The sequence below is a fragment of the Hyperolius riggenbachi genome, chromosome 6 (genome assembly GCF_040937935.1).
Source record: "Hyperolius riggenbachi isolate aHypRig1 chromosome 6, aHypRig1.pri, whole genome shotgun sequence".
NCBI classification, from domain to species: domain Eukaryota; kingdom Metazoa; phylum Chordata; class Amphibia; order Anura; family Hyperoliidae; genus Hyperolius; species Hyperolius riggenbachi.
In genome coordinates this window covers 291,243,249-291,268,977 of record NC_090651.1, presented here as the reverse complement: position 1 = coordinate 291,268,977, position 25,729 = coordinate 291,243,249, and the positions used below count along the sequence as shown (strand labels likewise).

Genomic DNA, 25,729 nt, shown 5'->3' with positions numbered 1-25,729 from the left:
TACATGCAACCACAAAGCACTGTAATACATACATTTGTATATGTTTATATGTTTGTCTTTGAAGTGGTATCGACAAAATAATGAAGTTCTGTGAACATTTTTTTGTCTTGACAACTTGCTGCATCTAACCTTATTTTAAGTGTTCTGAGTCACAGCTGAATGCTTTGTTCACAGTTTCACCCTCTTTCTGATGTTTACCTCAAGAACATTCTGTCCTGCAAGGCTGGAGAAAGCCGTAAGCATCTTGGGGGAAAAATAGTTATAATCATTTTATTCAAATTTTCTTTACATTATTAAAAATACACCATGTACAAATACAGGCAATTTTCCCTTTACAGCATATTCTTAGGGCAAGCTTATCATAAACTTAGGAAACTGAGACAGAGGGCCTGATTCACAAAGCGGTGCTAACAGTTAGCACCCTGGTGAAAAGCCCTTTATCACGCCTAAACTCAGTTTAGGCATGATAAGTTTAGGTGTGATAAGTTTAGGCATGATAAGTTTAGGTGTGATAAGTTTAGGTGTGATAAGTTTAGGCATGATAAGTTTAGGTGTGATAAGTTTAGGCGTGATAAGTTTAGGCATGATAAGTTTAGGTGTGATAAGTTTAGGCATGATAAGTTTAGGTGTGATAAGTTTAGGCGTGATAAGTTTAAGCACCAACTGGGTTAGCACCGCAGTGCACAGCTGATCAAAAATTTTGCGCTAGCAAAGTCTGCTGCACTTCGCATAGAGTTTAATGGCGCTGCTTTGCGTGTGGGACTTTGCGTGTGATCTAAACGTATCTAAACTTAGCATGCCTAAACTTATCATGCCTAAACTTATCACGCCTAAACTTATCACGCCTAAACTGGCTTTTCACCAGCGTGGTGCAATGGTTATCACGCCTAAAGTCTCTAACTGGGTTAGCACTGCTTTGTGAATCGAGCCCAGAGTGTATCATAAAAACTTCATAAGCAGAGGTTACCAACTCTAGAGGAAAAATCTTTAGGTACTGTAAAAATAACTATATCTTTGGGTACTGAAAAAAAACCCGGCAATAAACATATAATGGGGATTTTAATTCTTTCTCATTCTACAAAAAGTTGTACATTTGTTGCTATTTCTGCATCTGTTAGAATGAGAGGAATACCCCTATACTGCAGTAAAATACGCAAAAAGAGTTTTGACTCTTTAAGACTAAGGGCTCCTTCAGATGAACGGCTCAATCAGCCTCCATATCCCTCTAACCTTGGGTTCCCTTCAACTATCGGCGGTCCAGAGCCAGTTGGGGTGTGTATGTAGCTAGCACAATTGGTTGCTTAGCCCAAGCCCCCCCCCAACAGATGTAAACTGGCACTCAGGCTCTCTGTAGAGATGGGCCGAACCTCTGATTTTAGTTTTGCGAACCGGGTTCGCAAACTTCCGCGGAAGGTTCAGTTCGCGGAAAAGTTCGCAAACCGCAATAGACTTCAATGGGGAGGCGAACTTTGAAAAATAGAAAAAATTATGCTGGCCACAAAAGTGATGGAAAAGATGTTTCAAGGTGTCTAACACCTGGAGGGGGGCATGGCGGAGTGGGATACATGCCAAAAGTCCCGGGGAAAAATCTGGATGTGACGCAAAGCAGCGTTTTAAGGGCAGAAATCACATTGAATGCTAAATTGCAGGCCTAACGTGCTTTAAAACATCTTGCATGTGTCAGAGCCGGCCTTTGGGGGTGGCAAGTGGGGCAATCGCCCTAGGCCCCGGCATCTGAGGAGGCCCCGCACCCTCTGCAGTGCTGGGGAGAGAGGGGGCAAAACTCACGTGTCTCCGATGCTCCAGCTACCATCTATTTCCTCTCCCAGCATCGCATCTGTGTATTGGTAACAGCGCCCCCTATGATGACGTGACCGCATGTCACCACAGGGGGGCACTGTTACCAATACACAGATGCGATGCTGGGAGAGGAAATAGATGGTAGAGATGGGAAGTTCGGATCTTTTCAATGATCCGGATGATTCGAATCGGATCATTGAAAAGATCCGGATCTTTGATCCGAATCTCGGATCATTTTACTACCGAAGCATTCGGGGTGAGATGACTAGCAGGACAGGTCTTTCCCTGCTGTGGACAGGAGAAGGGGAGGGGGGTGGACACACAGAGAGAAGGGGAGAAGATGGACAGAGGGCAGGGAGTGGACAGAGAAGGGAGGAGGGACGAGCAGAGAGCAGAAATGTTTGTGCACACAATACCCACATGCTGCAATCATATGCTTTACATGTATTTATTTCACCTATATGCTCATCTGTGTACTTTCCATGCAAACGTCACACAGTGAAGGAAAGCATTCCCAGAAGATAAGTGCAGCTGTTTAGTGCCGAGTGGTGGAGGATCATTTTGCCTTTCAATCACAGTGCCTGCAAAGTTACTGAGCTGTGCTGAGCCAAAAGCTTCAAATGTGATCACTGTGCACAACTACGGAACAGACAGCCTGTAATGAGCAGCACATTGCAGCCAGTATGTGTGCTCCACACATATCTGGCAGTGGCACCCATGTCCCCTCTCTCTGCTACCTGCTGTCCCTGCAATGCTGCCTCCCATCCAACAGAGCGATCCATCTCAGCTCTGCTTCCAGGACCCCGCTGCCCGCTGAGAGGGGGCGTGTCGCTCCTGGCCCCGCCCCTTTTGTGATCCGAATCGTTCATTTTGATGATTCGGATGATCGACTCATTAAATAGATTCGGATCAAAGATCCGAATCGTTCATGATCCGGACAACACTAATAGATGGTAGCTGGAGCATCGGAGACACGTGAGTTTTTGCTCTCCCCAGCACTGCAGCCACCTTGCTATCTAACCTGTACTGCGGGGCACCTACCTATCTAATCTATACTGCAGGGCATCTACCTATCTAATCTCAACTGCAGGGCATCTACCTATCTAATCTCAACTGCAGGGCATCTACCTATAATATAATTTATACTGCAGGGCACCTACCTATATAATCTATACTACAGGCTGGCACCTATCTAATCTATACTGCAGGCACCTATCTAATCTATACTGCAGGCACCTATCTAACCTATACTGCAGGCTGGCACCTATCTAATCTATACTGCAGGCTGGCACTTATCTAACCTATACTGCAGGCACCTATCTAACCTATACTGCAGGTTGGCACCTATCTAATCTATACTGCAGGCTGGCACCTATCTAACCTATACTGAAGGCACCTATTTAACCTATACTGCAGGCTGGCACCTATCTAATCTATACTGCAGGCTGGCACCTATCTAATCTATACTGCAGGCACCTACCTATCTAATCTATACTGCAGGCACCTATCTAACCTATACTGCAGACACCTATTTAATCTATACTGCAGGCACCTATCTATTCTATACTGCAGGCACCTATCTAATCTATACTGCAGCCACCTTCCTATCTAACCTATACTGCAGGCACTTACCTATTTAATCTATACTACAGCCACCTTCCTATCTAATCTATACTGCAGGCTGGCATCTATCTAATCTATACTGCAGGCTGGCACCTATCTATCTAATCTATACTGCAGGCACCTATCTAATCTGTACTGCAGGGCACCACCCTACCTACTCTATACTGCAGGCACCTATCTAATCTATACTGCAGGGTACCTACCTAACTAATCTATACTGCAGGCACCTTCCTATCTAATCTGTACTGCAGGGCACCTACCTACCTATCTAATCTGTACTGCAGGGCACCTGCCTGTCTAATCTATATTGCAGGGCACCTATCTATCTAATCTATACGGCAGGCACCTATCTAATATATACTGCGGGGTACCTACCTAACTAATCTATACTGCAGGCACCTTCCTATCTAATCTGCACTGCAGGGTACCTACCTACCTATCTAATCTGTAATGCAGGGCACCTACCTGTCTAATCTGTACTGCAGGGTACCTACCTACCTATCTAATCTGTAATGCAGGGCACCTACCTGTCTAATCTATACTTCGGGGCACCTACCTATCTAACCTATACTGGAGGCACCTACCTATCTAACCTATACAGAGTGTGGGCTTCCACAACGTGTGTATCCACAGCATATATCTCTAGGCCCCGCATATGACACTTTCCCCAGGCCCCGCGTACTCTAAGGCCACCTCTGCATGTGTATACATCAATCAGGGAGTGTAATTAGAGTACTGCTTCACACTGACACACCAAACTCACTGTGTAACGCACCGCAAATAGCTGTTTGTTGTGTGTTGTGACGGCCGTGCTGGACTACTGCGCAACATGGCGAGATTGCTCTTCCTCACTCAGTGATGTCAGGTAATGTGTGACTTCCTTCTCAACTTCCCATGGCACTGTTAAAAAGCTTATGTTTTGTTTTTAATGCCGAACTGAATTCCTCCTGCCTGCACTTCCCTCGAGGTGTCGCATGGTGGTTTGGGGGCCCCAGTGAGTGAGAGAGACCTGGGGCCCCTGGGCTGTCATGTGGACCAGTGTTTGTGGTTTTGTTTTTAAATTACATTTTCTACTTGCTGTGTACTTGTTCAGTGCCGCTACAATGAGAATCCTATGGAGGCGGGCAAGTCTGACATTGTGACCCCGGGTAAAGGCCGGGGAATGAGGGATGGAATCCGGTGTGGAGCCTGAGCAACGCTACACATCCAAGGAGGGCAGCAGGCAGGCATGCACGCCCGCCCCGAGGTAGTGACCAAAAATAACAATACAGGAGGAAGACTTTCGAGGCCCTGCTGTGTATTTGAAATGAATGTACTTTAAATCCTTTAACGAGAACCAGTTATGGCGGGCAAAGATGTCACCACATTCCTTTCACGAGAATCATATGGAGGCGGGCAAGTCTGCCATTTGTGACCCTGGGTAATGGCCGGGGAATGAAGTATGGAATCCGGTGTGGAGCCTGAGCAACGGCTACCACTGCACATCCAAGGAGGGCAGCAGGCAGGCATGCAATACAGGACTTTGCAGACCAGGAGAGCTGCTCCAGTGTGACTCTCCGCTTTGAGGCAAGACATGTCTAAAATTGCGTGACACCGTCGTACCTGGCATGCAGCGTAGGCTCTGGGGAGATGGGGCTGTGTAGCTGGAGAGGAAGAGGAGATGGCAGCACCGCTAGAGTTCAATTGACACTCAGCTGAGGAGGAGGAGGTTGACAGCGAAGAGGATGTAGCTGGAGGAGAAGGAGAGGAGGTGGCAGGAGGCCTGCCTGCAAGCCGTGGAGGTGTGACAAGTCTGTCCGCTGCGCAGCCACGTACTCCCTGCTTGGCTTGCTGCCATCGGTCACCAGGTTGACCCAATGGGCTGTGTACGTAATGTAGCGGCCCTGCCCGTGCTTGGCAGACCAGGTATCCGTGGTCAGGTGGACCATTGACCCAACGCTCTTTGCAATAGATGACACCACTTGCCTCTGAACTGCACGGTACAGTTTGGGTATGGCCTTTCGTTAAAAAAATAGTGCGGCCTGGTATCTTCCACTGCGGTGTCCCAATGGCCACAAATTTACGGAAAGCCTCTGACTCCACCAGCTTGTATGGTAATAGCTGGCAAGCTAATAGTTCCGCCACACCAGCTGTCAGACGCCGAGCAAGAGGGTGACTGACCGAAATTGTCTTCTTCCGCTCAAAGACTTCCTTCACGGACACCTGGCTACTGCTGTGGGCAGAGGAGCAGGAACCGCTCAAGGGCAGAGGCGGTGTGAAGGAGGGTGGCTGTGAAGGTACAAGGGAGAAAGCGGATGAAGACGATGCACCTGAAGGAGGAAGAGGAGAAGGAGGGTGGCTTGTCTTTTGAGGGGTGCTGCTTTTCCTCAGGTGTTCTTCCCATAGCTGTTTGTGCCTTTTCTCCAGGTGCCTTCGTAAGGCACTTGTCCCTACGTGAATTTTTGGAGGCAGAGAGAACAGATGGCTTTGCTCCTATCTGAGGCACACACCGTAAAATATTTCCAAACCGCAGAGCCCCCCTGGGGTGATGGCACTACGGTGGCATCAACAGCTGACCTTGAAGGGCATGTTGGCTGGCTGGCCATAGCTGGCGATACATGGCGCCGGACACTTCCCCCCAGCTGTTTCTGAGGACAAGCTCCCGCTGCTTCTATCATGGAGTCGTCTCCTCCTACTCCTCTCTGGCTCCCCCTCTGAACTGTCCCCCTGGTCATCTCCCCTATTGGGTACATACATGACATCCGTATAATCGTCATCATAATCCTCCTGCCCAGCTTCGCTTTCCTCAGACACCTCCTCAACTGCACCAACTTCAGGTGGATCATCATGCCCCTCCTCACACATTACGGCCATACTATCGCCACCTAACTCAGACGTATGAGGTAGTGTACCTGCGCCTTCTTCTTGTTGTTGCAGTAGTGGCTGTGAATCAGTGATTTCACCACCACCACCACCAAATAACTCCTGCGAAGTGTCAAATGCAGCGGATGTGGCGCTTGTTGTAGCGCTGGTGGCTGCAGGAGATGAGGTTTTCTGTGTTAAATACTCAAGCACGTCCTCACAATTTTGGGAAGTGATGGCACGTGCCTTCTTCTGAGCACTGTACTTTGGTCCAGGTCCGCACGAAATCACAGCAACATCACCTCACACAGACCTGCCAGTGCCAGGTGGCCTTCCTCTGGGTCTGCCTCTACCTCTTCCTCTACCTGGTTTGTCCATTTTGTCCATCTCGGGGGGAAGCTAGGTATATGCAGTGAGGTGAGTTCACTCAACCCAAAGGTAGTTATATATGCAGTGAGGTGAGTTCACTGAACACAGAAGGTAGCTATGTGCAGTGAGGTGAGTTCACTCAACCCAAACGTAGTTATTTATGCAGTGAGGTAAGTTCACTGAACACAGAAGGTAGCTATGTGCAGTGAGGTGAGTTCACTCAACCCAAAGGTAGTTATATATGCAGTGAGGTGAATTCACTGAACACAAAAGGTAGCTATATGCAGTGAGGTGAATTCACTAAACACAAAAGGTAGCTATATGCAGTGAGGTGACAGAAGGTAGCTATGTGCAGTGAGGTGAGTTCACTCAACCCAAAGGTAGTTATATATGCAGCGAGGTGAGTTCACTGAACACAGAAGGTAGCTATGTGCAGTGAGGTGAGTTCACTCAACCCAAAGGTAGTTATATATGCAGTGAGGTGAATTCACTGAACACAAAAGGTAGCTATATGCAGTCAGCTGAATTCACTCAACCCAAAGGTAGTTATATATGCAGTGAGGTGAGTTCACTGAACACAAAAGGTAGCTATATGCAGTGAGGTGAATTTACTGAACACAAAAGGTAGCTATGTGCAGTGAGGTGAGTTCACTCAACCCAAAAGTAGTTATATATGCAGTGAGGTGAATTCACTGAACACAAAAGGTAGCTATATGCAGTCAGCTGAATTCACTCAACCCAAAGGTAGTTATATATGCAGTGAGGTGAGTTCACTGAACACAGAAGGTAGCTATGTGCAGTGAGGTGAGTTCACTCAACCCAAAGGTAGTTATATATGCAGTGAGGTGAGTTCACTGAACACAGAAGGTAGCTATGTGCAGTGAAGTGAGTTCACTCAACCCAAACGTAGTTATATATGCAGTGAGGTGAGTTCACTGAACACAGAAGGTAGCTATATGCAGTCAGCTGAGTTCACTCAACCCAAAGGTAGTTATATATGCAGTGAGGTGAGTTCACTCTACAGAAAAGGTGGATATGCAGTGAGGTGAGTTCACTCAACTTAAAAGGTAGTTATATGCAGTGACGCAAGTTCACTCAACACAAAAGGTAGTTATGTGCAGCGAGGTGAGTTCACTCAACACAAACGTAGGTGTATGCAGTGATGAGGTGGGTTAACTAAACACAACAGGTACTAGTAGTAGGTAAATGCAGTACTGGGTAGGTAGTACAATGTGCAGCTCCCTGTCACACACACAGGTGTCACTGAATGTGCTGCTAAATGCTAGTGGGCTGCTGGCACACACACACATTATGAATTAGCAATGCTGTCTAAGCAACACAAGTGTATCACACACACAGGTAGTAGTCACTGAATGTGCTGCTGCTGCTGGCAGTGCCAGTGGGACACACAGTATGAATTAGCAAAGCTGTCTAAACAACACAAGTGTATCACACACACAGGTAGTAGTCACTGAATGTGCTGCTGCTGCTGGCAGTGGGACAGACAGTATGAATTAGCAATGCTGTCTAAGCAACACAAGTGTATCACACACACAGGTAGTAGTCACTGAATGTGCTGCTGCTGCTGGCAGTGCCAGTGGGACACACAGTATGAATTAGCAATGCTGTCTAAACAACACAAGTGTATCACACACACAGGTAGTAGTCACTGAATGTGCTGCTGCTGCTGGCAGTGGGACACACAGTATGAATTAGCAATGCTGTCTAAACACCACAAGTGTCAGTTTCAAACACAGAAAAAAAAAATTGATCACAGCAGGATAAGCTCTGAAAAGAGCTTTTCTGGGGCGCTATTATAGCAATAAGATTCAGCTAAGCAAGCTAAGAAGGCAAGAGCCTGACTAATCTGTCCCTAGGAGAACAAGTCTGCAGCAGCTGTTCCTATTCTGTCTCTAGCAGGCACACGAGTGAGGCTAATGGCCGCCGGAGCCTGCCTTATATAAGGGGGGTGGGGCTCCAGGGCTTAGCGTAGCCTGATTGGCTACAATGCGCCTGCTGACTGTGATGCAGAGGGTCAAAGTTGACCCTCATAGAGCATTATGGGGCGAATCGAACTTCCGGGAAAGTTCGCCTTCGCCGGCGAAGGCGAACCACCCGATGTTCGCCTGGAACCGTTCGCCGGCGAACTGTTCGGCCCACCTCTAGCTCTCTGTATTTTTGTCATTACTGAATAGCATATTTATACAAGCTTTTAACACATTTCAATCTTGCCTACTTACAGCTCTTTCAATGACTGTGTTGTTTATACCAGTAATTTTTGAAGTAATGGAAACCGTGAGATGCCACATCCTCTTGGGTCCTTAAAAAAGAACAACACATAACCTAGTCAGCACTTCAAGTGATTTATTTACAGAGAGTGAGCCAATAAGAAAGAGCTAATTCCTGCAAATATTCGTGCAGAGCTCAAAATACACCTGCCATCAATATGTGCAAGTTTGGGGACAGGCATGTAGAAAAGTTGGGGCATAAGAAGGTAGAGTATAAAGGTCAGGAGGTAAGAGAGAGATTTGGGTTTAGTATGTAAAAAAAACTGGAAGATACTGGAATTTAAAAATATATAAATTGTCTAAGATTATGAGTATAGATAGAGAACAGGAGGGGTCCAAAAACAGAGTCTTGTGGTATGCAAAACAAGAAAGAAGGCTTTTCCATTGGGATAAAAGACAGTGAAAGCATGCATAGCCAGGAAGGAGGAAATCCAAAAATGTGCTAAGTCTTTGACACTTGTGGATGAGAGAGTCTGGAGAAACAGAAAATGACCAAACCTACCAGAAGCAAAAGGCAGATTAAGGAGGATGGATATGGAGAAATGGCCCTTAGAATTCGTAGTTAGGAAATTACTAATATGCTGATTTGGTGCTCAAGTGATCAGGAGGTGAAGAAGATAAGGAAAATAAGATGGTAGCTGGAGAAAGCTGTGGAGTCCAGTGAGAAGTATGTATGGGTTTGGTGTGGTAGATTCAGTTCAGCACCAAGCATTAGCAATAAGTCTTACTCATGGCTCATAACCACAATGGAGGCTTAGTTGGTATTTTTGGCATTTCCACCCCATTTAAAAATCCCTTCTTAATTCTAAACCTCAACCTTCCCCCTTAGCCCCATCCTGTTATCTTACCCTTACACCTTCCCATTAATGTTAAAGCAAATCTCAAGGCATAGAGCTAAATACACATAATAATAACTTAATGATCAAAATGCTCAAATGTAACCTTATTGTGATGAATAAGGCTTCCTCAGCTTAAAATCCTACTTTGAAAGACTGCATCCTATTGTGTAGACTGTCAGTTTTGCAGAAAGTGTCCATTCTCTGGGCTTTTCCCTGGGTACTTTACAAATGCTTTATCAGCTAATCGAAGAACTCAAAGAGTAACATACTCAGCAACTAATTGTGCCTGGAGTGGGACTTCAGCCCATTTCTGATGATCCCTGATCATCCTACAGCCCACCGTTCCAGCACAGGTCCCTATAAACCTATTAAAGAAAAGCTTTTGAATATGTCTCTTGTGGCGCATGACTAGTAGAATGCAGCGCTTGTGCACAGAGGAAAAAAGCCATACACTAGGGGCTTCATTCTGCTGGGCATATGCGAACCTTACTCGCACATGCCCACTTCACATGTGCTCATTCATGGCCAGGAGGGTAGCCAGAAGATGAAGAGGGAACCTATGCTGGAAAAGTGGGCTTGATGAGGACCACCCAGAGACCTCCAACTACTGAGTAATTAACTTTTGCTCACTTCGTCTGCTGGAATCTGCTCCATCATGCACAGAGCATCACTCCTCTTGCTGGCTCCATAGTAATGGATGCGTCAATAGGGTGGGCTAGCAATATGACTCAATAGGGGGAGGGAGACACCGAGAGCCCACTATGGTGCAGTATGTACTGATAGTTAAATGTAGGTGTGTGAATGTGGAGTAATACTCACAAGTCTGGGTTACCTTCCAGGTAACCACTGTATAGGCAGGTTGGGAGATCAAGCCTGTCCCCACTCAGGACTAAGAAGTCGCTCTCTGTAGATAGGAAAAAAGGGCCAATTCCCCTCCACCAGGGGTGGACACGATATTGTAGACAATGTTACAGAGGCGCCAGAAGTATAAAATAGAATAAAATGTTTAAAAAACAGGGAGGTCGTTGGTGGACTTACCTCCCCGATGCAAACACAAGAAAATGTCGGATTTTTGACCGAAAAAGATTTTTTATTTTTATATACTCCAATTAAACTGCAGTTTAATTGGAGTATGTAAATAAAAAATCTTTTTCGGTCAAAAATCCGACATTTTCTTGTGTTTGCATCGGGGAGGTAAGTCCACCAACGACCTCCCTGTTTTTTAAACATTTTATTCTATTTTATACTTCTGGCGCCTCTGTAACATTGTCTACAATAGCAATATGACTGTACAGGCTTGGCCCTGAACTGTCACCCAAGTGATCAAGTCCGGAACCCTGTCGGGTGACAGTCTTCGTATCAGGCTTTATCTTTTATTGGGATAACTATCATAACGCACATCCTTTCAGCACAGTAGATCATCCCCTACTCCTCCAGTCCCTCCAGTCCATGGGCATTCACGACCTCACCGTGACCTGGCTTTCATCCTACCTCTCCAACTGCTCCTTCACATCCTCCTTCATTGAGTCCTCATCCACCCCCAACCAGTCCCCCAAGGCTCGGTCCTTGCCCCCCTACTGTTCTCCCCATACACATCCTCCATTGGCAAGGTTATCTCCTAAATGGGTTTTAACTATCATCTGTATGCTGATGACACCCAGATCTACCTCCACACCTCTGACATATCCCCCACTACCATGGACAAGGTCTCCTCCTGCCTATCAGCCATCTCCTCCTGGATGTCCGCTAGGTTCCTGAAACTAAATCTAGACAAAACGGAATTTATGATCTTCCCACCCCGGCCATCCCTGAACCTCCCAGATGTGCATGTCACTGTTAACCACACTACCATTCGCCCTATCTCTCAAGCCCGCTGTCTGGGTGTCACCCTGAACTCCGCGCTCTCCACTCTGCACATCCAAAACCTCACAAAGTCCTGCAACTTCCACCTTCGTAACATCTGCAAGATCCGCCCTTTCCTGACCTCTGCCACCACCAAACTTCTCATCCATGCCCTCATAATTTCCCTCCTTGACTACTGCAATGCCCTTCTGTCTGGTCTCCCTATGACCCGAATAGCCCCACTGTAGTCCATCATGAATGCGGCAGCCAGAATTATCCACTCCTCCCATCGCTCCACCACAGCGGCTCCCCTCCGTGAATCGCTCCACTGGCTTCCTGTCCAGTCCAGAATCAGATTCAAGATACTGTGTCTGACCTACAAATCTGTCCACAAAACCTGTCCAACCTACATTTCCAATCTTACTCAGAGGTACACACCTAGCCGCTCACTCCGCTCCTCGAATGAACTTCGCCTGACCGCCCCCCGCATCACCCAGTCCGATGCACGCCTCCAGGACTTCTCTAGAGCTGCTCCAACACTATGAAACTCCCTACCTCCACCCATTAGGGCAGCCCCCTCCTTCAACATCTTCAAGAAGGCCCTCAAAACTCACCTTTTCACTCTGGCCTACCACCCCTCACAAGTGCTCTAAACTTGCAGCTGAACTCTGGTCCCCTACCTTTCATGTCCCTACCTCCCCCTCTAGATTGTAAGCCTTTGGGCAGGGTCCTCCTCCTTTTGTGTCCTACCTGATCATGCACCTCCATAACTGTGCACCCATGCTATGCATTTGAGTGAACTCAACTTGCCTAATCTCCATGCTCCCATACAGTGACTAAGCATTACCTTGTACTCATATTGTGCTGCGTGATCTTTTTTTTTTGTATTCCTGTATTGCCATATTGCTGCATGTCACCCCTAAATATTGTCTGTAACCTAAACTAATGTCCAGCGCTGCGTAATATGTTGGCGCTTTATAAATACAATAAATAAATAAAAATAAATAAATTATGTAAGTAGCTTAATGTACGTTACCATAACAGTGCCCGTGTTAATTATGTACCGCAGGTCGTGCTAATAGCATAAACCAACGATACACTGCTGGTGGTAGTAATATTAATATTGCCATGCTCTGCCAATGCACAGCAATATTATTGGTGGTTAGTGCATCACCTCCATTGTCTGTTCACACAGCACTTCTAATTTCCACATGGAATCAATACTGCCAACTGATGTGATGGGCCCAGGTATTAACCTCCTGAGCGGTCTGGACGAGCTCAGCTCGTCCATCACCGCCGGAGGCTGCCGCTCAGGCCCTGCTGGGCCGATTTCCACCAAATAAAGTGCAGCACACGCAGCCGGCACTTTGCCAGCCGCGTGTGCTGCCTGATCGCCGCCGCTCTGCGGCGATTCGCCGCGAGCAGCGGCGAAAGAGGGCCCCCCTAGCCGCCTGAGCCCTGCGCAGCCGGAACAAAAAGTTCCGGCCAGCGCTAAGGGCTGGATCGGAGGCGGCTGACGTCAGGACGTCGGCTGACGTCGATGACGTCACTCCGCTCGTCGCTATGGCGACGATATAAGCAAAACAAGGAAGGCCGCTCATTGCGGCCTTCCTTGTTTATTCTGGGCGCCGGAGGCGATCGGAAGATCGCCTCCGGAGCGCCCTCTAGTGGGCTTTCATGCAGCCAACTTTCAGTTGGCTGCATGAAATAGTTTTTTTTTTATTTAAAAAAAACCCTCCCGCAGCCACCCTGGCGATTTAATCAGAACGCCAGGGTGGTTAATAGAAGGGGTGGTCAGCTAAGTTTAGCACTAATGTGACTTTTTTGTAGTACTGCGTGAATGCTGCCTGAGTCTCAGTGCAGGACAGGCATGTCCAAAGTCTGGCCCATTGGCTGGCCCTTTTGTGGACAGTGTCACACCACGTGACGAGTCACAGTCACATGAGACGCTATGAGAGTGGGCCATGGGCGATGCAGAGACAGACATTGGGCCTGATTCCCAAAGCGGTGCTAACAGTTAGCACGCTGGTCAACAGCCCTTTATCATGCCTAAACTCAGTTTAGGTATGATAAGTTTAGGTGTGATAAGTTTAGGCATGTTAAGTTTAGGTGTGATAAGTTTAGGCATGATAAGTTTAAGCACCAACTGGGTTAGCACCGCAGTGCACAGCTGATCAAAAGTTTTGCGCTAGCAAAGTCTGGTGCACTTCGCATAGAGTTTAATGGCGCTGCTTTGCGTGCGGGACTTTGTGCGCGATCTAAACTTATCTAAACTTAGCATGCCTAAACTTATCACGCCTAAACTTATCACTCCTAAACTTATCACGCTTTTCACCAGCGTGGTGCAATGGTTATCATGCCTAAAGTCCCTAACTGGGTTAGCACCGCTTTGTGAATCGAGTCCATTGAGTCAGTGTTCCTCCCTCCCTCCTATGCAAAGATGTGACACATACCAGAGAGAGACGTCACATCAGGCATGAGGCATGTTGATGTCTCTGTCTCTTCTTTAAATGCGCCATGCGGCGGGTTTCGCAGTCGGCGGCATTTAAGTTGTGAAGATTCTGAGAGCAGAGAATGAGGCTGAAGCGGAAAAGAGAGTTTAGTAGTATGGCTAGCTCAGCTGACTCTCAGCCATAGCTAGGGTTGCCAGGTCGGCTGATGGAGAAAACCGGACAGGTGGTGGAGTTAGGGGCGGAGTCAGAAGCGCACTTTTATGTAGAGTGGGGCTAAGCAATGGGCTTTTTAAAAAATGTTTTTTACAGTATTTATATCGCACTGACATCTTCTGCAGCACATTACAGAGTACATAGCCATGTCACTAACTGTCCTCACCAGTACATGCACATAAGAGACCACTTTTCACCAGTAAATGCACATAATAAGAGACCGCTTTTCACCAGTAAATGCACATAATAAGAGACAGAGCAGAAAACTATTACAAAACTGGAAAACTATGCAAATAATGCAATGCATTTATGGCGTTTTTGCACAGTGAAGTGGTCGATTTCTTGCGGGAAGTTTTAAAATTTATTTTTTTTTTCCCACCAAAATTTTTTATTGAGAACAATAAAGTGGACATACATAGGCATAAAGTTAAAATATAAATCTGCGCATACATGTATGTACACATTTTGAGCAAATATAACAGTATAACAGTATAAATTGCGTTGTACAATAGTATGAATTCAAGTGTAAAGTATAGTAAGCAGCGGGCTCAGGCGAGATTGAATGAGATTGAAAGTCACGCCTGGACTATACGGAGGGGAGATAGAGCGGAGCCAATGCACACAAAGAGCGGAAATACAACCAGAGAATTATGGGTCACTCACTCACCATATCTCCAGACTCCTGACCTTACCTTGCTTCCTTCGCAGATGCAGAATCGCATTGCAAATGACGTGAGTGACGCACGTCATGCGTGCGTTGGCATTGCAGCGTTGGCGTTGCCGTAGCAACGTCGGGAAGCGCGGGCTCGGGGGCGGTACTTAAGCTGGCGTAACTTACGCCGCGTAAGCTGGCTGGCTGTGCCTTTGACTGACAGCCAGGCAGCGAATCAGCGGTCGCGCAGCGCTGGCGGACAGATGGCGGCAAGTGGCAAAAGGCATAAAACCGGACATCTTAATTGTCCGGTTTAACATGCCTTTTTGGACAGGACACAGCGGCCAAAAACCGGACTGTCCGGTCTAAAACCGGACACCTGGCAACCCTAGCCACAGCCAGACCCAGGCTGGAGGCAGCATCGTCAGATGCCGAACAGAAAGTCCATCGACCATCATGTGTAGGCTACTGGTGGCGGCACTCGGGCACTGTGAGTTCAGACACTAGCTAAACTAGCTGACTCCACCATAGTTGCCACCCGCCAGCCATGAGGCAGTCCGCATCATTCATGTAGGTTACGCTAAACTAGCAGTAGCAGATAGGATAGCTGTGACTGTCTGACTCCACCATGGCTAGGCGCTGTGGCAGGTGATCACATACTAAGTGGTCATGAACAAGCACACCATAATTAGCAGATGGAAGAGTGAGAGAGGAACAGGAATGTTAATAATGTTATTTGATCACAAAAGAAAAGGGGAGATGTAATGTAAGTCGCCAACAGGGTGAAGCGTGTTAGATAACGTGAGCACAGCATGGAGGGAAAATATTCTATAAAGGAGGCTGAACATTGTGCGTAAAGAAAAGATAAAACAAGTATATTTATAACCAATAGACCTTGCAAGCTGCAGAGAAGGCAAGTCGAATCTTGTGTCAATTCCCTTCAGTCACCTTCCTGAGCACCTGAATTAGCTCTTAGCTAACTGGTGTGTATTATTGGGTGGAGTGTCAGTTAGGTAGGAAACTCTTTCTCGATCACATAAAAGTAAATGGCACAAAAAAACAACTTGTGAAATGTGGGGAAACAGACTGGAATCTAATGAGCAAATATGACACAAGTACACTTGTGGTTAATATATTAATATGTACTTAAAAAGAAGGTGAGTGAATTAACGTTAGGATTGTTAATTAACAATAAGTAAATTAAAGTTAGGATTGTTGAAACAAATAAATGTATGCCTCTAAACATTAAAACGGATAACTACAGTGGTTGGCTGCTCACTGCTTGCGATACTGCCTGACACTCCTTAGTCAGTGACGTCATATGCTTGGAAAGGCCTTGGACTGTATGCTGTAGAGCCTCAACATAGGATATATGGATAGGATGCCCTAAGTGCGAGCCTATCATGCTTATATAATTCAAGACAAGACACACAACTTTTATATTGCGCTTTTCTCTTGGTGGACTCAAAACATTTGAGCTACAGCCACTAGGGTGTGCTCTGTAGGCAGAAGCAGTGTTAGAGAGTCTAGCTCAATGTCTCCTTACTGAATAGGCGCTGGCTTACTGAACAGGAAGAGCCGAGATTCAAATCCTGGTCTCCTGTGTCAGAGGCAGAGCCCTTAACCATTACACCATCCAGCCACTACTTCTTCCGTAATCAAACACAGAAGCTCCACTGGTGAGGTTTCACTACTAGGATCCAAAATGACATACGACGCCTGCAGGTGGCTCAACACACTCACATACAAATATAAAGATACAGGCTCTTATACACGTTCAACTTTTCCACGTGAGCAACCCAACGACAAGACCCACCGCACAACCAAGCGACTGCATGACATGTATTTTACGCGCACAAGCCAACTGAACAACCAACCTATTTGCATACTGCATGTGCAAAAGAACGATTCAAACAACTTGTACACACGTGGCCAACTGCACGATATCAGCCCATCAGTCGTGTTAGTTGATCCGCCTGTTGGATCGGGCAAACCGCCTGTTTTCAATCGCTCATCTGGTCATTTGTCACACGTTCACACACCCAAATATCATCCAACAGACCAAATTTGGACGATAGTTGGGTGGAAAAGTTGCACGTGTGTATGAGCCTTAACAGTCAGTACACACAGGGTCAGACTGGGACACTAAGGGCCCATCAGGGAAGTTTGAGCCTGGGGCCCAAATTAAATTGCCAGGCATGACAAGATAAAATAATTAAGTAGCCAAGTGAGCCCTGTATAAATAAATTAAGAATAGAGGAAAGGTCCGCAACAATATCTCCATGACAAATCTTTTATTTAGGACATATCCTTAATACAGCCAAGACTGAGCAGCTGACATCTTGGCTGTATTAACCACTTGAGGACCCACCCTTTACCCCCCCTTAAGGACCAGCGCTGTTTTAGCTGATCTGTGCTGGGTGGGCTGTGCAGCCCCCAGCACAGATCAGGCTGTAGGCAGAGCGACCAGATCGCCCCCCTTTTTTCCCCACTAGGGGGATGATGTGCTGGGGGGGTCTGATCGCTCCTGCCTGCCTGGGTGTTGCGGGGGGGGGGCACCTCAAAGCCCCCCTCCGCGGCGAAATTCCCCCCCCTCCCTCTCCTCCCTCCCTTACCCGGAGATCCGAGGCTGCACAGGAACGGATCTGTCCTGTGCGGCCTCTAACAGGCTCCTGCCTGTCATGTGACAGCGATCCCCGGCCGCTGATTGGCCGGGGATCGCTGATCTGGTACAACGCTGCTACTGTTAGCAGCGTTGTACGAATGTAAACAAAGCGGATTATTTCCGCTTGTGTTTACATTTAGCCTGCGAGCCGCGATCGGCGGCCCGCAGGCTATTCACGGAGCCCCCTGCCGTGAATTGACTGATTAATTAGCCTGCAGCCGGCAGCTGCCACTTTGCCGACGCGCGGTATGAGTGCGCGGTCGGCAAGTGGTTAAGGATATGTCCTGAATAAAAGATTTTTCGTGGAGATATTGTTGCGGACCTTTCCTCTATTCTACATTGCTTGGGTTTGGCCTGCTTGTGGTCCAGCACTATCTACCATGGCACAGTGAAGCAGTTACTCCAACATATACATAAATAAATTAAGTCGCCGTGTTCCCTAGAAAACAGCTTTGCTGGGCTGGGGGCTTTGCTGGGCGATGGGCTGGAAAGGGCTGGGGGCTTTGCTGGCTATTTGCTGGGTGCCGGGCTAGGTGCTTTCCTAGGTGCTTAGCTGAGGGCTTTGCTGGGCATCACTGAGTGGGGAGGGGAGTGCCATTGGTTGGGGAGGAAAGCATCACTGGGTAGGGAGGGGGGTGCCACTGAGGGGGGGCGGGAGGAAGGTGCCACTAGGTGGGGAGAGGAGGGTACCACTGGGTAGGAAGGAGGGTTCCACTGGGTCGGGGAGGATGCTACTGGGTGAGGATGAGAGTGCCACTGGGTGGGGGAGAGGAGGGTGGCACTAAGTGGGGAGAGGAGGGTGCTACTGGGTAGAGAAAAGTGTGCCACTGGGCAGGGAGGAGGGAGCCACTGGATGGGGGGGAGAGGGGGGTGCCATTGGGTAGGGAGGAGGGTGCCACTGGGTGGAGGGGAAGGGAGAGGAGGGTGCCACTGGATTGGGAGTAGGGTGTCACTGGGTAGGGAGGAGAGTGCTACTGGGTGGGCAATGTATTGCCTCCATACCTCCTGTGCTCCTTGCAGTGCCGCAAAGAGTAATATGGGGATGCGTGGAGGGGGGCCGATATCATTCTTCCTTCTCAATGGGCCCCCTCCTGTGTCCCTCTGCAGGGTGCAGTGGGAGCAGTGCATTTAGCTCTCACCTGCTGCATGGGTTCCAGCCGCTGTCTCCTCTCTTCCTTTTTTTTTAACACGGAGTATAGTGAAGAAGAGAGGAGCCGGCGGCTGAAACGCATGCAGCAGGTGAAAGATAAACACACCGCTGCATGCTGCAGAGAAACACAGGAGGGGGCCCATGGAGAGGGAGGGAGGAATGATGTCGGCCCCCTCCCCGCATCCCCACATTACCGGTGGGCGGCTCCCCACCCACTCCCCCTCACAATACCACTGACAAGAGGGCCCACCAGGGATTTTCCCGTCTCCCCGGTGGCCCAGTCCGACCCTGACATACACATATATACTGTATAGTGATAAGTGACCAGAGTTGTTTAGTCTCCCCAAAATGTAAATATCAACAATCTGCACTATAGGTCTAATCATTCTACGTGTCTAACTGAATGGAGAGCTTTATCTGATTCTAAAGGCAGGGTTCACACTTGTCTATTTTTTGTGTGTTTTCCCACAATGCAAATTCACATTAGAATGGAGAGGTAAAGGTAACTTTAATTTATTTCACAACATTAAATACAACCAACAATACAAAGGTGTCCTTCCCAATTGCACCTCCTCCCCCTGACTTTCCCCCAGTTCCCCATCGCCACCCAACTCCCTCTCCTTCTTTCAACGGGCTGGGTCACAGCTAATGTTAAATTCTGCAAGCAGGAAATAAACAGCTTTGCATTGCTTTGCACGAGTCACATGTATTCTTAATATTAGCTGCAGTTAAAAACTGCAACTGTTTTTCAGTATACAAACGTACAAACGTGCATAGTGTGTTGAAAGACATGTATGGTAATCGGGGAGTAATGGAGGGGAGCAGTCCCTGCAACTGCAGGGGGCCCAGAGCTGTAAGGGGGCCCCAACTACTACTTCACTCCCTCTCATAAATGGGCCCATCTTTTACATCAGTTGTTTTTGTGGCTCCGCTTGTTAAGGGTGTGAAAATCATGATGGCCACACTTGTTTTATGATCCATGTGAGATGGGTCCCCAGGCTGTGAGGGTCACAAGTGAAAGGGTGTACATTTTGGGGAGCCCATCAAAGTTTTGCTGGGGGCCCCATGATTTATAGTTATGCCACTGATGACAATATGTGTGTATTTCCGCACAAACAAGTGTGAACCCTCCGTTACAGAATCAGATGCAATACATTTTTAGCTGTAGTTACTTCAGCATACTTTTTTTTCTTATTTGTATTCAGGTGTTACTTACCTGTACATTTGGCTCCAGCATCCGATGTGAAGAGATGGATGTGTGACAGATTGGTATACGGACAACTTAGCAGGTCTTTCTCTGCGCCAGTACACTGGAAGTAGGTTAAGCCACTATAAGGAGGACCCCGTCCATACTTGCCATTGCTGGATGCTTCAACTGCTGTTCCACAGCTGAGCTCACTGCACAGCACTTGTGCATCATGTAAATCCCAGAGTGCTGAACAGACAGAGCCCCAAGCATTGCCAGAGAAAACCTCCACACGTCCTTCACAAGAATTAGGCCCAACAAGACGAACAGCTGCTTCTAAAGAAAAAAAAAAATGAAAACAAAAATGGGCATGGAAGAAGTGCATTACAATGTATATATATAAGGGAGGTACAATTCCTAGTGTAGTCATATACTGAACTATTTTTTATCAATAAATAGACGGTCTCTTGGATGGGATTTTAAAGTGGACCTGAACTCTTGCACAGGACGGAAAGTAAACAGAGAAATGCCCCGTATGTATTTAGAGAGTTTAACCTCTAATCCCCCTTCATCTATGACTAATCACCATTGTAATTTGATCTCTTCAGCTGTATCAGCTCAGAAATCTCCTCTACCATGGCAGAGCTGCTAATTTGTAAACACAGGATGTTAACCCTATGTCTGCTTCCATGAAAGCAGGAAGTAGACACACTGAAGATTTATGGCATGATTTGTATCAGCTGTAGCAAAGAAATGTTTTTCTTTAAAGATAATTACGCTGTTGCTTATCTTTTAGAGCAGCGAAGAAGTTCTGAGTTCAGGTCTGCTTTAGAGGGGATAGAAAGAAGCCCTCAGACATAGAGCTAGTATCCTAAAATACCTAATTTACATAAATGCAGTCTTCATAAAAGAAGAACATGTACTTTTTACTCCCTGAGATACAATAATAGTGTAGATATGAATGTACGTGATCACATAGTAATATGAAACTACATGAGGTAGCACTTAACAGGGACTTTGCAGTGGGAAAAATTGCCACCATGCCACCTAACCGCAATACATGATAATGAATACACAACACTAGCACCACAGTTGTGTAGGACTAGAGCTCAATGTGTTTCATGAAACAAAGTTTACTTCTTAAGAAGCCAATCGTGGATTCTAAGAAAGAATACTGAAATAATAATAAATATTAACGCCTGTTTCCATTGTAAGCGGTGGCCAAAATGTAACCAATGCACAGCAATGGAACGGTTTCCATTGCGTGCTTGTTATGCGGAGTGGTGAAGAGCAATCCACGGCCGCACCTGCCCGCATCCACGTCCCGTCTCCTCCAGTCACTTCCGCATTGCGAGATGCGGAAGTGACGTGACTGCAAGTGGAAGTGATGTGAGGTAGGTAGCCGCACGCGCATCACTTCCCAAGTGGAAACTTGCAAGGCACAATTGTGAAGAATAATATGATCAACACCAAAAATAAGCCAAGGACTACATGCAGCTGGTACAGTGGATCAATATGGGATCTCAAAGGAAAACCCCGAAGTCTTCTAGCAACTTACAGATAAAAAAATGAATAACCTGGTAACTTTATTGACTTTAGTTCCTACCCTTGAGTAGTCTCAGGAAACCTTTGTACAAATTAGCTGGGGCTGCATTGCTTGTCTTATTGCTTTCATTTCAGGTGATCATACATCACAATAAACCCTTGCCTCTTATTACTGAGCTTCATGCTTTGCGAGGTTAGGAAGGATATTCTACTCCTTCCTACACGCATCACTCTATCACTGCTGATGGCCATAGAAGATGGGGGAGTTGTCAATGAGCGGAGTGGGGCCCTGTGAACATGGGGATCTCACACTGCTTGCTACCAGCTCCTACTGCTAGAGAGTGGGTCTGGTATAGCTCCAGGAAGGGAGGTTGTCATGCAGTGTTTTCCTGGTTTTCTTGTAGCTGAACATATTCATTACCTTGGAAAACTTCCAGCATTGAGGTAGCTAAGCCAGAAGACTCAAAGTGCTGAGAAAGGGCTGGTTCAGACGGACATCTGCTGAGCTTTTGCTCGGTGCTGCATTCAAATGCTTGCGTTTAGATGCTAGCTTTTGAAGGCTTTTGGGAAGCTTTAAAGGCTAGCGGTTTGGGTCCCTACACTGGTTTCCTGGCGTTTACCTCCTCTGAAAGCAACATGTTGGTTTGAGACGAGACCCGACGCTGGGATCTACTGCCAGGCTTTCATGAAAGTCTGCAAAAGCCTGTTCCGAACACTCCCATTCACTTGAATGGGACAGCGGTAGATCCCGAAAAAAAACTTTGTGTCGAAAACTTTATGGTAAATGCCAGGGAAGAGTCCATGTGAACCAGCCCTAATACTGACATACTTTCATTGGATAAATACATAAATGCAGAGGTCAGTCAGGTACAGTAATCAGCTGTGAGTTCCAGTACATGATGGTTGGTGAAGCCTTTCTGAACTTTAATGCCCAGGGCATTAAAGGGCCACTATGGCGAAAAATTGTAAAATTTAAAATATGGGCAAATATAAACAAACAAGAAGTACGTTTTTTCCAGAGTAAAATAAGCCATAAATTACTTTTCTCCTATGTTGCTGTCACTTACAGTAGTCAGTAGAAATCTGACAGAAGCGACAGGTTTTGGACTAGTCCATCTCTTCATATGGGATTCTCAGCAAGGCTTTTATTCTTTATAAAGATATTCCCTAAAAAGGATTTAAACAATGATGCTCATTTTTCTATGTTTGTGCTCTCCCAAATACACAACTACTATTAAACAATGATGCTGGCCGGCCTCCCTGCTCGCTGAACAGTTTTTTGGCAGTTGGACAGAGCAACTGCCATTCACTAAGTGCTTTTGAAAATAAATACGGTAAATCCCTGCGAACCCCCTATGAAAAGAAGGACTAGTCCAAAACCTGTCTGTTATGTCAGATTTCTACTACCTACTGTAAGTGACAGCAACATAGGAGAAAAGTAATTTATGGCTCATTTTACTCTGGAAAAATGTACTTCTTATTTGTATATGTTTGCACATATTTAAAATTTTACAATTTTTTTGCCATAGTGCCCTTTTAAGTTATACAAAATAAACATCCTGCTGGCAGAAGGAAAGTTGTCTTGAAGACAGCATTCATTTTCTGCTTATGCAGCTAGCTATTTGCAAATTTACACATATTTGTTACTTTATGGAGTTACTGTACCATGAATCTAATAACCATGGTAAAAGGAAATACTGACAGGGTTCAGAACCATTGGCCCAACAGGGATTCCCACAGTCCCTGGTGGGTGAGTCCAAAGGTTTGTACTCATGCCAGATGGCTCTTGGCCTAGGTGGCCAGTTGGACTTGGGCAATAATCCTTGTACATGTGTATGAAGCTTAAAGTAAACCTGAGATGTAGAACACCACAAGTTTTTTTACTTACTTCCAGCCACCTGTAGTCCTTCTGGTCCCTTTGATTCCATCTGGTCCTCTCTGTTGTGCCACTGTGAAGCCTGCAATTGCTGGGTGCATTCTGCACACCAGTTACAGTCTTTGTAAACTGCACATGCGCAGAACACTCCCGGGTGGGTTGCATGCCCAGTGGCCCAGGACTGGGCGAGTTCAGGAAATTATTGGACCGCACTGCGGGTGAACAGAGGAGATCAGACAGAATCCAAGCGACCACATGGACTACAGGGAGCTGGAGGTAGGTATAAAACCTGAGGTGTTATTTGTCTCAGGTATACTTTAGCACTACCCTGGGTCAAGGCTATCTGATCTCCTTTGGCAGTAGCTCTAACATGGATATCAATCCGCCATCTACAAGCCTACATAAGAGGATGCATTTTGAAACTGACACAAAAGCCAATGGAGCACTCTGAAGAACCTAAATAAAATGCCACTTTTAATATTCACATGCAATAAATGTTAGGATAAATATTACCTATGGTCTGGAAAACCAGACACCAAAATGTTGTTGTGATCCTAGGCATGTTTATTCTGTTTTCATAAAGAACTGTGATTTTTGTGCTTTTTAGCTTGTGTCAGCATACAGCATCTCACTTCCTAGTGTCATATTCCTCCTGCGGTGAAGTGACTACCTGAAATAATACAATGGTACAGTTATGAAAACCAAAACATGTCTGTAACAGATAGCTTTGTAAGTCATCAAACAATAACGATGCAATTCTGTCTGTTAGAGGAAACCACCAATTTACACTTCAAAAAGGCCCTCAGAGGAGAGAGTGCATTTTATGTGGTTAGTGTAATAGTGAAGGGCTCTGCCTCTTACACAGGAGACAAGGGTTCAAATCTCAGCTCTTCCTGTTCAGTAAGCCAGCACCTATTCAGTAAGGAATCCTTGGGCTAGACTCCCTAACACTGCTACTGCCCACTGAGTGCACTCTCGTGGCTGCAGCTCAAGCGCATTGAGTCTGCCAGGAGAAAAGTGCAACATAAATGTTATTTGTCTTGTCTTGTATCAGACCTGGATTTACCTCACAGGAGTCTATAGGAACAGATGTCCTGGCACCTTAGACTTCGCCCTCCATGAACCTACAACCCCCCACCAAACTGCACCACAAGTGTGCTGGCTGTCCCAGCTGTCACTTCTCCCTTGCCCCTCATAGGTAGCTACATGTGCCCCTTAGTATTAGGTAGCCAGAACTACCCTCAATATTAAGTAGCTCGAGGTGACCACAAGTATTAGGTAGCTAGGGAAACCTCAATTTTAAGTAGCTAGAGGTGCCCCTGACTGAAGGTAGATCTGGTCAGTGGAATGTCGAGAGCGGGGTAAGTCCTCAATTACTCTCTCATCAAGATTTTGAATAGGGAAGAAAGGGAGGAAGGCACTTGAGGAGGGGAGTGAGCCGCCTTTTCATTATCAGGCGTGCCTACGGTGCCTTATGGCAAATCCAGCTACTTGTGAGCTCATGTGTCCTCATTTAGCTGCTTTTGAAGACTTGGTGCAGTACCTCCATATACCCTATGCCAGCATTTCACACCTTTATTTTATCTTGTACCATCTGCAGTACGGTAATTCACGTTCACCAAGTAAATCCTGTTTTGTGACTGTTCAGCTCTTACAGTTTATAAATCTATCGCCACTGAGCCTAAAGACGTCTGTAAATACCTTCCACAGTATGTGCAACGTGTAAACCCACCTAATGCATTCGTGGGAATCAGTTAGGTTTAATTGGGTTTTCAGAGTTTTGATTATTAGTCACATTTACCTTTCAGAAAGAATCCTCCAGGAAATAATGTAGCTCTTCTTTTCTCAAGTAAAGGACCTAAAACCGTGACACCTTGGTCAACTGAGATAGACCAAGGTGTTTTCTTTATGAAATGCTAACACTTGTATAGTGCTTTTTGCCTTTCAGACTCAAAGAACGCCCTCAGTAGCCCACCCTGGAATGTTAGGGAATCTTGCCCAAGGACTCCTTCATGAGTAGGCAGTGGCTCCAGACAGAATTCAAACCCAGAGAGACATATGGAGGTTGCAATATTTTGATGCAGTGATCAACATATTGGCAAAAAGTTGGCTTTATTTGTGCAGAAATTAATGCACTTTTTTGGCTTAAAGAAATCAATATGCGGCCAACAAAACACAACTTGATTATAGTCGTTGCGTGTATCATAATTGCCAAATAATAGTGCACTGAATAGTGAAATGCAGAATTGGAGATGATGCTCTTACCTGTTAACTTGTTCTGTAACATCCTTTTACAAAGTTTTCAGGATATACGCCTTTATTTCTATAGGCATTTACATAACACCTACACAAATGTGTTTGTTTTCTTCTAAACCTCATTACAGGTT

General features: G+C 46.4%; 1 protein-coding gene across 1 annotated transcript; it reads right to left on the bottom strand.

Moving 5' to 3' along the window:
* LOC137522171 (scavenger receptor cysteine-rich domain-containing group B protein-like) lies at positions 1 to 25,629 on the bottom strand. Its single transcript, XM_068242203.1, has 4 exons — positions 25,608 to 25,629; positions 19,952 to 20,257; positions 8,874 to 8,953; positions 1 to 243 (listed from the first exon to the last, which is right to left on the bottom strand). The coding sequence occupies exons 1-4, from the start codon at positions 25,627 to 25,629 to the stop codon at positions 169 to 171; spliced, it is 483 nt and encodes a 160-aa protein (XP_068098304.1). The 3' UTR covers positions 1 to 168.
* Positions 25,630 to 25,729: the final 100 nt, after the last annotated feature.

Coding starts and splice junctions, on each gene's coding strand:
- LOC137522171 (XM_068242203.1), bottom strand. CDS start 25,629: ATGTTACAGAACAAGTTAACAG. Junction 20,258..25,607: donor GTTACAGAACAAGTTAACAG/GTAAGAGCATCA, acceptor TTTTTTCTTTAG/AAGCAGCTGTTCGTCTTGTT. Junction 244..8,873: donor ACACAGTCATTGAAAGAGCT/GTAAGTAGGCAA, acceptor TTTTCCCCCAAG/ATGCTTACGGCTTTCTCCAG.